At 41.4% G+C, this 12,279-nt stretch overlaps 1 protein-coding gene and 1 long non-coding RNA gene across 2 annotated transcripts; one reads left to right on the top strand and one right to left on the bottom strand.

The window, feature by feature from the left end:
• Positions 1–273: 273 nt before the first annotated feature.
• LOC127471503 (uncharacterized) lies at positions 274–1,906 on the bottom strand. The gene is made up of 3 exons (XR_007904675.1): positions 1,393–1,906; positions 676–788; positions 274–308 (listed from the first exon to the last, which is right to left on the bottom strand). It is a non-coding gene; the product is annotated as an uncharacterized LOC127471503 (long non-coding RNA).
• Positions 1,907–1,979: 73 nt separating this feature from the next.
• On the top strand, positions 1,980–10,331 carry CDC37L1 (cell division cycle 37 like 1, HSP90 cochaperone). The gene is made up of 7 exons (XM_051788448.1): positions 1,980–2,142; positions 3,434–3,715; positions 4,975–5,065; positions 7,634–7,749; positions 8,036–8,158; positions 9,049–9,204; positions 10,143–10,331. The coding sequence occupies exons 1-7, from the start codon at positions 2,038–2,040 to the stop codon at positions 10,242–10,244; spliced, it is 975 nt and encodes a 324-aa protein (XP_051644408.1). The 5' UTR covers positions 1,980–2,037; the 3' UTR covers positions 10,245–10,331.
• The last annotated feature ends 1,948 nt before the right edge of the window (positions 10,332–12,279 follow it).

Raw genomic sequence — 12,279 nt, 5'->3', positions numbered from 1 at the left:
TTGCACTTACAAGTCCAGCAAGTTTGTCAGTGCGAGCTGGCTTGCTCCCAACACTGAATAAACAAATACCTTGCTGCTTAAAGGTAAAAAGTCTCTGAGCAGTTTCTCGGACCGATTTTTCAGATTCACTATCTCAGTAGACATAGCCATTCTGTCTTACACCACTTTTTAAAAAACAATCTTCAAACACAAATAACATACAATAATATACAGTAAAGTGCAGGAAAAACACTGAAGAGTCCTTTTCTCACCAGTTCTAGGTATTAGAACTGGTATCATTTATTTGGATCTTCATTTGCATCACATATCTGCCGTAGAGAAAAAAATCTTGAATAGATGATAGCCATATTAGAATTGAGGTATCACAGAACAATCATGTGTGAATCAAAATAAATTCAATTACTATCATATACAATGTTGTCATGTGAACTGTCCATCTGAGAGATGATCTTTCATCACCACTTCTATCAAAGCTCCAGACCATAAAATCTTAAAGAAATGTTAAATTCAGTTCCAGGAACGGGCCAAATACTGCATCTTATTATGTCAAGATACATGTGAAACAAGAATAACCTATCAGTTGTAAAGAAAAATAAGATTATGGAATTGATTACAGCTTGTACAAGGCTTGAGACATCAGTTTCTAGCCCAAGGCACCCAACAAATGAAAATCACTTTTTCAAAGCAAATCTCGAGTCAAGAGAAGGAAAACAGGAGGAGGGAATTAATTCTGTCTCTTTGCGTTGATCCAAAATGCAAAAACTGAGAAAAACATCATGTTTCTTAGCCTGAAACACACCAAGAAATGTAGACTTAGGAAAGAAAAAGAGCATTCACATGGTATTCCTTAGTCCAGTCTTACACATATGCATCAGTCCAAGTCTGCGGGACCCTATCTCAGAAGGGACTCATTGGACTTTGGCTTTATTACTGATAATCTCAAAACGGTGCTAGATTTACATCTATTCTTGGAAGTTCTCTCATTTTATATTTTTTACTTTTATCATCCCATGTAAGAGGGACTGATTTCATAGACCTTAGCATTATACACAGAAAAACATTTGATTCCCACAAAGAAATGATTGAGTGAAATCCACTATTTTTGTTCTTATATCCCATAAGGAGACTTGTTATGACCAATATATAAGTATTATCCATTTACACCACAGCAGTAATCCCTTTGTTAAATAATCGTCCCGCGGCAAGAAGCTTCCCCCCTCCCCTCCATTTAACCTAACCTTTTCCTTGCACAAACTTGCTAGCAGAGTTTATACCTACGGCTCCAAAGAACCGCTCACTGCCTCCTGTTTGGAGGAAGAGCTAAATAACCAACTTATGGGCGAGAAATTAGGGCTACAACTAGAGCACATTTTAATTTCACGGGTGTATTACCACTGCAAAGGTATGGCCTCACTTTCAGCTAACTTCCATTCCCAGACGAGATCCAAGTTATTGACAACCACACAGCACCCCAGGAGCTCTTAGCACTGATATACACAAATACATATATACACAAATAGACACACATACACGAGTAGTTTGCCAGTGCCGTGCCTGCAAGGAGGTGACCGGCCCTCCACCGGCACGGAAGAGGCAGGGGCAGGGGAGGGGACAGGACGGGGGCAGTGGCAGAGACAGGTACAGAGGCAACTGCAGGAAAAGGGCAGGGGCGGCGCTGGAGCAGCGACAGGGACAGAGGCAGAGGCAGGAACGGGAACAGTGGAGGGGGCAGGGACAGGAGCAGCATTAGGGGTAGGGATGCGCAGCGGCACGGATGGCAGGGGCAGGGGCAAGGACAAGGAGAGGGCCAGGAGCAGACACACGTGCAGGACAACGGGCAGGGCCGCTGTGGGGGCAGCGGCGGGCACAGGGGGAGCAGCGGCGGGCACAGGGGGAGCAGCGGCGGGCACAGCCCCCGGGCCGTCCCGTCCCGCCCCGCCCCCGGGCCCGCCCGGCGCTCCGGCCCCGCCCCGCTCGGCGGAAGTGTCGCTGCCCCAGTTCCGGCGAGGCGGTGGCGCCGCCGGGACGGCACCGGGCATGGCGCTGTGGCTGCCGCGCTCCCGGGACGGCAGCGCCCCGGAGGAGGAGGGCGAGGAGCGGGCGCAGGCTCCCGCCTGCCACCAGCGTCTGCCGGAGGTGCAGGTACAGCCGTGCTCCCCCGCGCGGGGCTGGCGGGGCCGCGGGCGCCTCGGCCCTGCGGGGGAGCGGCGGGGGGACGCGGGCACCGCGCGGGCGGGGCGGGCGCTGCGGGAGGGCCCGCCCGGCGCCCGGCGGGGACGGGGGGGGAGAGTCTGGCGTCTGCCGCCGGCCCTGGGTAGCGGTTCCACCTGGGCAATCGATGTGCAAGGAGCTGGGCTGGAGTCATCCCAGCATCCCTGTGCCTGAAGAGAAGACACATAGGCAGTGTGTTTCGCTGTTGGCCAGGGCAAGTCGGCGATTTATAAACACGTTCTTGGGAATTCTGTGTGTTCTCGCAAGAAGCTGTCATTACGTTACTTTTGCAAAGAGTGGGATTTTCTTCTTGTTATTGCAGAAGTAAGGATACTGTAATTCTGAAACAAAGCTGGGACAAGAACTTTGATGTACCTGCACTAAAGTTTCCTTCAGATAATCTTTTTTCAGCTTGTCCTTCGCGTGCCCCTGCCAGAGGTTATCAGCAGTGCAGATTTCATAACATGGCACTGGAACGCTGAGGAACTAATGCATATGGATGCTTTCTTTTTCACTTTTGGTGGAAAAGGCATGGCATATGCTGTAGAGGATAATTTCTTAAATTACTGAGCGTGAATTCCCAGCACACTCCTGGAAGTAATATAAGCAGAGTTGCTTAAGACGACATTTTTCTCTCCCAGCTATGAGTGATAACCTCCTCAACAAATTTGACCAAAAGGAGCATATGTTTGTGCTGGGCCTCAGCCACTCTGTAACTTAAATTCCACTTTCAGTGTCGGTTCAAGGGAAGAAGATATTGGCCATCTGTTTAGTACTAATCCATACGGGAATGCAGGCAGCAGCAGTTACTTTACTGTTGTGATCTGACATCACCAGAATGATACTTTCTTCTCAGAAGTGTATATTCAGAGTATTGTCACACTTGGCTGCTGCTAATGTTGCAGCCTAAAGATAGCCAGAGGGGTTCAGCTGTGTCAAAAGTATTTTTACAGTCTGGAGACTTTAACTGATAGCAGTACATGATCCAGGATTTTGCAAATACCCTTAACAAAGTTAAGGTGGCTTGAATTGGAAATATTTTTGTACAAAACACAGCTGTGCAATGCCATGCTTCATTACTCTTGCTGATATAATGCTGCATATCTAAGGTGCCTTCCAGGTGCATTACTATTAACTTTGGGATTTAGGCCAGTCTGCTTCTATACAAACTGTAAACAGACAATTTTCCCTCCATAAATAGCATGTCTGATTTTCCTCACAGACATACAGCCAGGGGATTGAATTAGCCTGCCAAAAAGAAAGAGAGTTTGTCAAGCACTCTGTAGAATGCACGTGGAACCTAGCAGAAGCCCAGCAAAAATTTGGTAGCTTAGCATTGCATAATTCAGAATCCTGCGATCAAGAGTCTGCTCAAGCGAGGACAGAAGCGGCAGAGTTGAGATGGAGAGAGGAAGAGTGGAGAAGGAAAGAAGAAGCACTGAACCAGAGGGAAAGACAGAATTTATGGAACGCAGATCCTGTTAGTAAGGAAGTATTTAATAAGGTATGACCCATATTGGTGTGCATGGAAAAAAAGTCTTAGGCTCTTTTGTTCATTCTGGTTGTTACTAGTCTCTGAGTGTATTCTGTGTCTAGTACAGCACAAAAATGGAGTATGTCCCTCATCTTTTTGCCTGTGAATATCATGAAACAGATCCTCCTAGAATCTATGCTAAGGTACATGGAGGACAGGGAGATGATTTGGGACATGGATTCACAAAGGGCAAGTCCTGCCTTAACCAACCGAGTGGCCTTCTATGATGGAGTGACTACAGCAGTGGCCAAGGGAAAGATTACAGATGTCATTTATCTGCCTCTCTGCTCTGCCTCTGTGAGATCCCCCAAAGTGCTATGTCCAGCTCTGGGTTCCCCAGTACAAGAAAGACATAGATCTGTTAGAGCAGGTCCAGAGGAGGGCTGCAAAGATAATCAGAGCGCTGAAGCACCTCTCCTATGAGGACAGGCTGAAAGAGTTGGGGTTGTTCAGCCTGAAGAAGAGAAGACTGCTGGAGAGCCCTTATTTACCTTATTGTGGTCTTTCAATACTTCAGGGAGCCTTAGATGGAGAGAGACCTTTTCATCACACCCTGTTGTGATAGGACAAGGGGCAATGGCTTTAAACTGAAAGACAGTAGATTTATATTGGATATAAGGAAGAAAGTTTTTTATTATTAGTGTGGTGAGACGTGGGAAGAGGTTGCCCAGGGAAGCTGTGGATGCCCCATCCCTGGAAGCAACAGAGTTCAGATTGGATGGGTCTTTGAGCAACCTGATCCAGTGGAAGACAAATGTCCCTGTCTGTGGCAGGGAGGAGTGAAACTCTGATCTTTAATTGTCTCAGCCAACCCAAAATGTGAAACTTAGTTTGCTTCTAATACTGAATACTATAATACAGATTATTTAGCACAAAGTTTTTTTATAGTAGAATCTCTGCTTTGATTTAACAATTTAATTTAAACAGCTAGCACATCTCCTAATTTCACTGATTTAGCTGCATCCAGGATGCAGTGTACATGGTTCTTATCACTGACACATCAGTAAGTTTCCATCTGAGGACAGAAGTTTCTCAGAGACTATAATGAGACTTTAAAACTCTGTTATGAGGTAATGCATATTCTAAAAGAAAACCTTCTGAAATATGATGTGACTCTAAAATTAGAACATAGCCCTTTAAATAGTAGCATATTAAAATATAATATTCCTTTATATCACTAAACAGTATGTTTGGAGTTTCTGTGATAGTACAATTTTTCTCTTCCTCAGAGTTTTATTAATCAAAAAAGAAAAGAAATAGAAGATGAAGCTGTGTCTGAACCACTTATGCAAAAACATGAACAAAAGATTAGACACTTTGGTGAGTCTGCTTTTCCAACATTTTGCAGTCCCTACAGTATTTATGTTGGTTTGCTCCTTCTTGTATAGAATGAATGCTAACAAATGAAAGACCTGGATAAAGACTGTTCAGCTCTATTTTATCAAGACAGATAATAATTTAAAAGTGAAACAAGGTGTTAATTGAAGAAACTTGTTAATTCCTGTGACCAACAAGAACTCCAATTGAAAAAATAATTAAAAATTAATACTCAACTGAGCTTAAGATGTCCTGGTTTCAGTTGGAACAGAATTAAACTCTTTTCAGTAGCTGATACAGTGCTGTGTTTTGGATTCATTATGAGAATAATGCTGATAGCATAACGATGATTTGGTTGTTGCTCAGTAGCTCTTACTGTAAATCAAGGAGTTTTCATTGTCTCATGCACTGACATCAGGTGCACGTTAAGTACATGAGAAACTGGGAGGGAGCATGGCTGGGACACCTGACCTGTACTGGCTAAAGGAATGTTCCACACCACAGAACACCATGCCCAGGATATAAATGAGGGAGTTGACTGGGAGGATCCGATCATTGCTCAGGAATGAGATGGGCATCAGTCAGGGGGTGGTGAGAAGCTATATTGAGTGTCAAGTGTTCCTCTTGAGTTTTTTCATTCCCTCTCTCTGTCCCCCCACGCCCTTTTTCTCCCCTCACCCCTCTTCTCTGTCCCTCTCCTCTGCTCTCCCCCTCACCCTCCTGCCGTCTTCCCTCTTTTTCATTACAATTATTATTAATACCAGATGAAACCAGGACAAGCCATGAAAACTACAATTCTAGCAATTTTCTCTGCTGTTCAGTGGGAAAAGGCAGGGACATTCATGGAAATACAAGTCGTGTATAAAAGTGCGTGGGATTGTCCATAGCTCTCTCCTTTTAATAAATGTTTTTCTGGCATCTGTTAAGCTACAAGGGTAATGACTGATTAATGGACATGTTTGTAAACACCTACTGAAAGTACGTGTGCTATACTCAATTATCCACTAGGTGTCACTGTAGCTCTGTCATAATTATTGAACGCAATTAAGCACAAAGCTGATCTTTCAGTAATCTGTAATTTTGATGGTTCTCTAAAGTGCTTTCCATTCTTAGTTACAGGCTGGTTTCAGACTATAGTATAGTGTAGCCATATTTGGAATTCCAGAACAATCAAGAACAGGATGGAGTTGGCAAAATTGAATTCTTTCAACAAACTTGTTTTTACTACGCTATTTGGCTTCTAAGGCTCTTAAAAGCTGTTTTTAAGAAAAGGCTTCTAGCCCTGTTAGCCTTAGCAAGCCTTGCAAGTACCAGGTTGAGGCACAATGCTGTCAGAGTATGCAAACAGCAGTAATAGGTGCAGGTTCTCTCAAGGACCTTAACTGCTCAGTGTAATGATAGTGGAATCAGAAGACATCTGCCCTGCCATGCACTTCAACAAGAAAAAAAAGAGGCTTCCTTGCAGGCTTCCTAGTTGAGAGTTGTGTAAAAGTACTCTTTATCAGATTAAACTGTGACAGAAGCAACCTTATTAAAGAGGATGATACATTTTTTCGTACCTCCTAAATTCAAAGCCATGTTGTTATTTTAATTTGAAATACATAAGTACATTGTAAAAGCAACAGTACATTAACACTTTTTGAAGTCTCTTGTTCCATGTTAAGTGGTGCCAAGGGGCAGTCTGGACTTCACTAGTGCATGAGTCCTGTTTCTGAATCCTGCTCTGGCTTCCAAGCAATAAAGAACTTACACAGAATAACTTGAAAACAGGAAGAAATATTAGCTGTTGCTTTCTATTTAGGGATTTGTTTGCTAGAATTAAGATGAGCTTAGGTCATTACCACTGAATGATCTTTAGCCCAGTTATGATGATACGATGATGGGTAAAGCTGTACATCTGGTACCTGTTGCCAGTAATGATTGTCAGTGATACTTGAAGGACAATTTTAAGTGGTCTAAGTATTTAGTTCTGATTTTTAAACTCAGCTTGTTACATGAAGGTAGTATCATGATACCGCAATTCAAAGTTCTAATTAACTATCCAATACTGATGTGGCTTTGTTTTTTGAGATCAAGCTGTTCGTGTAATTAATTTCAATTTTTCTAAAAACCTAGCAAATCATTACTTCCATTTTTGATGTATTACCAGTTCTGTTCTTTGCATTCTTATTTGTGAACATTTAAAGAATTTGTGTTTGTCAGAATCACTGAAAGTAAATCTCTATCCATTAACTTTTTAAGCTATTTGAAGATGTAACAGATACCCACACCACTTTAGTGTGTATGAGAACTGATTAACAATAACTTATCAGTGATGCTAGAGATGCGTGACTGTTATAATCTACTTTTAGTATTTCAAAGTCTAATTATACCTCCTGGTAATGCTCTTTTCAGCATTTATGCATTTTCAGCATTTATGTATAAATCCCCCAAATTTAGCTGCATGCTGTCATTCTGAGGTTAGTGAACTGCAAAGTTGTTACATATACTGGGGTATCAATGCAAGTAACTCCCTTGCTGCATTAAATCTTTTATCCATTTCAAATGTCTTATCTATATTTCTCTTATTAGGCATGCTGAGCAGATGGGATGATAGTCAAAGGTTTTTGTCTGATCACCCATACCTTGTATGCGAAGAAACATCTAGATATCTCATGTTGTGGTGTTTTCATCTGGAAGCTGAACAGGTATGAAGATGTTTAAATTCTTTGAAAGCATATGGTTTCCCACTTGCACTGTAAAAAAGGTGACCAACTTGATCAGCTTTTTAACTGTTCTTTCCTTCACTACTTTGTTGATAGTGCATTGTCACATATAAGTTTAGTTACAGCTAATTATAAGTCCCCTTGCTTCTGTAAGCATCAATTCACATCTGTTTAGGAACTGGAACAAAAGGAAATCATGCTCAATTTTGGAAATATAATCACAGGAATCTTCTTTAAGTGATAAATTCAACTTCTTTTTTTTTTCCAGAAAAGAGCTCTGATGGAGCAAGTAGCACACCAAGCAGTTGTAATGCAGTTTATTATAGAAATTGCCAAAAGCTGCAATGTGGATCCAAGAGGATGTTTTCGTCTCTTTTTCCAAAAAGCCAAAGTAAGTCAACTTGGGTAATGATTTGAGAAACTCTTGATGTTGGACAAGGGATCAGTGTTTTAGAGGTTTCTTCTTAACCATATGAGGCTATATAACTTGTTGACTGACTTAACCTTATGGGAAGGTGTTTTGTTAGCAATTATTTTCTATACAAAATCATTTATTGTAATTCCAATTCTGAAAATGAAAGCTTAGTGGATTTTGCTTGTTCCAGGTGGAAAGCAAGATGCAGCAGGGGGACAATAGGGGTATTATAAACAAGTAATAACTAAGTAACAACATCAAACACAGACCAATTTAAGGACTGATTTTTGACTAATTACACTGTGTTTTCAAAGTGTACTTACGTATTGTCACAACTTTCCATTTTATATGTAGTTTACAGTGGGGCCCAAAATAGTGTCCCTTTCTCATTACTGAAATAGAGCAATCCAGAGCTGTGCGGCAGAAATATGGGAAAACTGAAACTGTGGTTTGCTGTAGACTGCACTATCTTCAGTTATTCGAGACTGATGGATCTAGTATTGCCTAAAGGGGCATAGTTGAAATGTGAGTCAGCTTGTGCTTTACTTTTGATCAGAGGGTTTCAACAAGCAGCTGTTATTCCAAGGGTACCTTCTGAATTGGAATAAATGAAAGGCTAAAATTAGATTTAATTTTACATGTCCTTAGATAAAATCAATTACTTCTACATATAAATGCTGGAGATTGTCTTAAAAAGAAATACCTGAAATGTGGTTTTGAATTGACTAACATTATTCTTGAGTTGTTCACAGTTGTTATTCCCCAAAAGGTAGTATAACTGCATTGGTTTTTTTCAGCACTGTGCATGCTTGCAACCCAAAAGTAAATCTGACTAAAGTGCACGTATTTAATTATTCTCTTTGCAGACAGGTGAAGGCTATTTTGAGGCCTTTAAAAATGAACTTGAGGCATTCAAGACGAGAGTGAGAATCTGGTCACAATCACATGGCTTTCAAACTATGTTACTACATGATCTCAATGTCAATCCTGGTTGTGTAGGAGAGAGGACATCTTTTTTACAGGTAGGTTTATTATTTCTAGAAATTAATTTAACTAAAGTAAGATTAGGTCTTGTCTTGAGAAGCTGTACCTTTCCAACATATAAAGAGGATTGTTCCTGGAACTGCTGGTGCTTGGGATATAGCATGCAGTATTATTAATACACAGGGCATATACAGGCTTTCTTTTTACTTGCTAGAATTCAGAAAGCATCAGCATAAGGTCAAAAGCATATGTTTGTTCAGTGCCTTTACATTTTGTATTCACTGTCTTTACCACAAGCAATGTAAAATAACGAGTCCTATTCATGGGATCATTCTGGTAAGTCACACAATCATGGAGTGGCTTGAGTTGGAAGGGACCTGAAAGTTCATCTTGTTCCAACTCCCCTGCCGTGGGCAGGGACACCTTCCACTAGACCACTTTGCTCAAAGTCCCACCTAACTTGGCCTTGAACACTTCCAGGGACCCCACAACTTCTCTGGGCAAGAGACGTCAAGCTTAAGGAAAGTTCTTTTTGTGATAAAAGCAAACTGAGCATACTTAGGTCTTTCTTAAAGTTCTAGTTATGGCCACATTCTAGAATGAAGATGCAACTTCAAGGATTGTCAAAAATTAGGTATTAGGGAAGGTGTCACAATTGAAAGTACTTATTCCAAATAATTTGATTAAATTATCTCTCATGTAAGATGAAACAGCTGAATTTTAAGTAAATGTGCAGTTAGGTGCTAGAAATATTAAGACCAAACACAAGCTATTCCAGCAAATTTTAAAAATTCTTGACACACTGATGGTTGATGATTTTTTCAGAGCTTATTTTCTTACTATTGCAAATTTGTCCCATCATAACATGGACAACACAAACTGTTTACTTAAACTAAAATCTGTTTCTCACTCACTCTTTCTTTCTCTGTATATACAACTGTGGAGAATTAAGCTGTCAATTTTTCATCTGTTGCAGAACACAGGAGATCTACAAGGTTCCATAAACACAGATGTCTGCAGTCTGAACTCTGTGATACAAAGAGATGAAGAAGAATCAAAAATGATGGACACATTATAGTTCTTTTAAGACTGAGGCCAAGTACTCCTTTATTTCCCTTTTTTTTTTCCCCCAAAGAAACAAACATGGCTATTTTCTTGACACTTATTTTTCTGGGTACTGCACTTTATTTTTGGTGTCAGATTTTTTGTTGTTTTTTGTTTGGTTTTAGGGAGAAAGGGATTTTGAAGGGTGGGTAATTGAGAAAAACTTGTAATATTGTTTGAAAATGTGCTGCTAGGTTTTTGGTTGTCCTTGAAGAGCAGGGTTCTTATATTGCTGAATGTGAAACTGGATGTGTTTTCTGCTACTAACCTTGCCTTTCATGACTTTAGAAATTAAAGTTAAAAAAAATCTGCACAAATACAATGTTTACAAGAAGCAGCAGATTCTTGGTAGAATCTGCTATTGTCTTATTACAGATGTGGACATGATTTACTCTGAACATTGGAGATTGCAACTGTATTCATGCTACCTTGCTGACAGTATAAGCTCTCAAATTTGGTTATCACTAATAGCAATAAATCAGTATCTGGTATGAGTATTTCTGATCTGAATGGATTAGATTAAAACACTGGCTTTCTACCTCCATTAAGGGGATATAAATGTAATATTGTACCTTCATTAAACGTAACTTGGTTTTGTCCTAACATGTAAGCAACACTTGTGTACAAATGAGTGCTGGGTTGTATGATTTCTGAGAGTCTGACTCTTCTTGTTCATAAGGCTAACTTTAGATTCTTTTTTTAAACCGAGTGTCATTATGGGTAGAAGTATTGGATGGGGTGAACTTGAGGTACAAGGGTCAGGCTAAGACTTCAGTTTAAACAAAAAGTTTTGTCACAGGTCATACAGGGTAAGGTGTCATGTGGCGTTTGAAAGGTCCCTCATATGCTACCAAACCAAAGTGGGTTTCGACATTTGTCAACTCAATTAAAGTGGAAAATCATTGAAAGCTTCCTGTTTGAGTAGCTGGAAATCCAAATACTATTTCTAGACAAGGCCTTCCACAGAACTTCTGCAATCCAGAACTCTACTGTGCTTTTCTAACTTGCTGCTGTTACAGCAGGTCTGTCTATAAAAACATGTACTTCATTTGGAAGACTCCAGTGAAGACAGCTCATCCCTCAAATAACGGTATCAGTACACACACTCCATCCTTTACTGTATTGTTCGGATTGTTCACAAGGTCTGGGAGGCATCTTGGTTTCAATAGTTCAATGAATACAGTCTACCTGCAGTTTTTAGTTCAGGCAAAACAACAACCCAGGCAATGCTACAGGCTGGGGGAGGAGTGGCTGGAAAGCCAGAAATGACCTGGGGTTCCTGGTTTACACCAGCTGAACATGAGCCATCAGTGTGCCCAGGTGACACAGAAGGCCAGTGACATCCTGGTCTGTATCAGAAATAGTGTGGCCAGCAGGACCAGGGAAGTGACTGACCTCCTGTGCTAGGCACTGGTTACAGGAATCCTGTGTTCAGTTTGGGGCCTCTCACTCCATGAAGGATGTTGAGGTGCTGGAGCGCGTCTGGTGAAGCAATGGAGCTGGTGAAGGGTCTGGAGCACAAGTCATACTAGGAGCAACTGAAGAAGCTGGGGTTGTTTAGCCTGACGAAAAGCAGGCTCAGGGAAGACCTTATTGGTCTTCACAACTATCTGAAAGCAGGTTGTAGCCAGGTGGGGGTTGGCCTCTTCTTCCAGGCAATTAGCAATAGGATGAGAGGAAACGGCCTCAGGGTGTGCCAGGGAAGGTTCAGGTTGGACATCTGGGAGAATTTCTTCATTGAAACGGTGGTCAGACATTAGAATGGACTGCCGAGGGAGGTGGTGGACTCCATCCCTGGAAGTGTTCAGGAAATGACTGGACATAGTATTCAGTGCTATTTTCTAATTGACATGGTGGTGATTGGTCAGAGGAAGTCTTTTCCAACCTTAATGATTCTATGAAAAGCCATGCTGGAATCCAGGAATCTTGAGGTTTGGTTACAATAGAAATAGGGAAAAGTCTAAGTCTGCAGTCTGTACCAGAGTATAGACTATTAGTACAATAGTCTG

Source organism: Manacus candei, unplaced genomic scaffold (genome assembly GCF_025592945.1).
Source record: "Manacus candei isolate 608988 ecotype Guabito, Panama unplaced genomic scaffold, ASM2559294v1 h1tg000024l, whole genome shotgun sequence".
Taxonomy (NCBI): domain Eukaryota; kingdom Metazoa; phylum Chordata; class Aves; order Passeriformes; family Pipridae; genus Manacus; species Manacus candei.
The sequence above is the reverse complement of the archived record's forward strand: the minus strand, read 5'-3'. Positions and strand labels throughout refer to the sequence as shown.

Bases quoted from the DNA above. Each gene is read 5' to 3' on its own strand.
- CDC37L1 (XM_051788448.1), top strand. From the start codon at position 2,038: ATGGCGCTGTGGCTGCCGCGCTCCCGGGACGGCAGCGCCCCGGAGGAG. The intron at 3,716-4,974 runs GTATGACCCATA...TCTCTTCCTCAG, and splicing joins GTAAGGAAGTATTTAATAAG to AGTTTTATTAATCAAAAAAG. The intron at 5,066-7,633 runs GTGAGTCTGCTT...TTCTCTTATTAG, and splicing joins ACAAAAGATTAGACACTTTG to GCATGCTGAGCAGATGGGAT.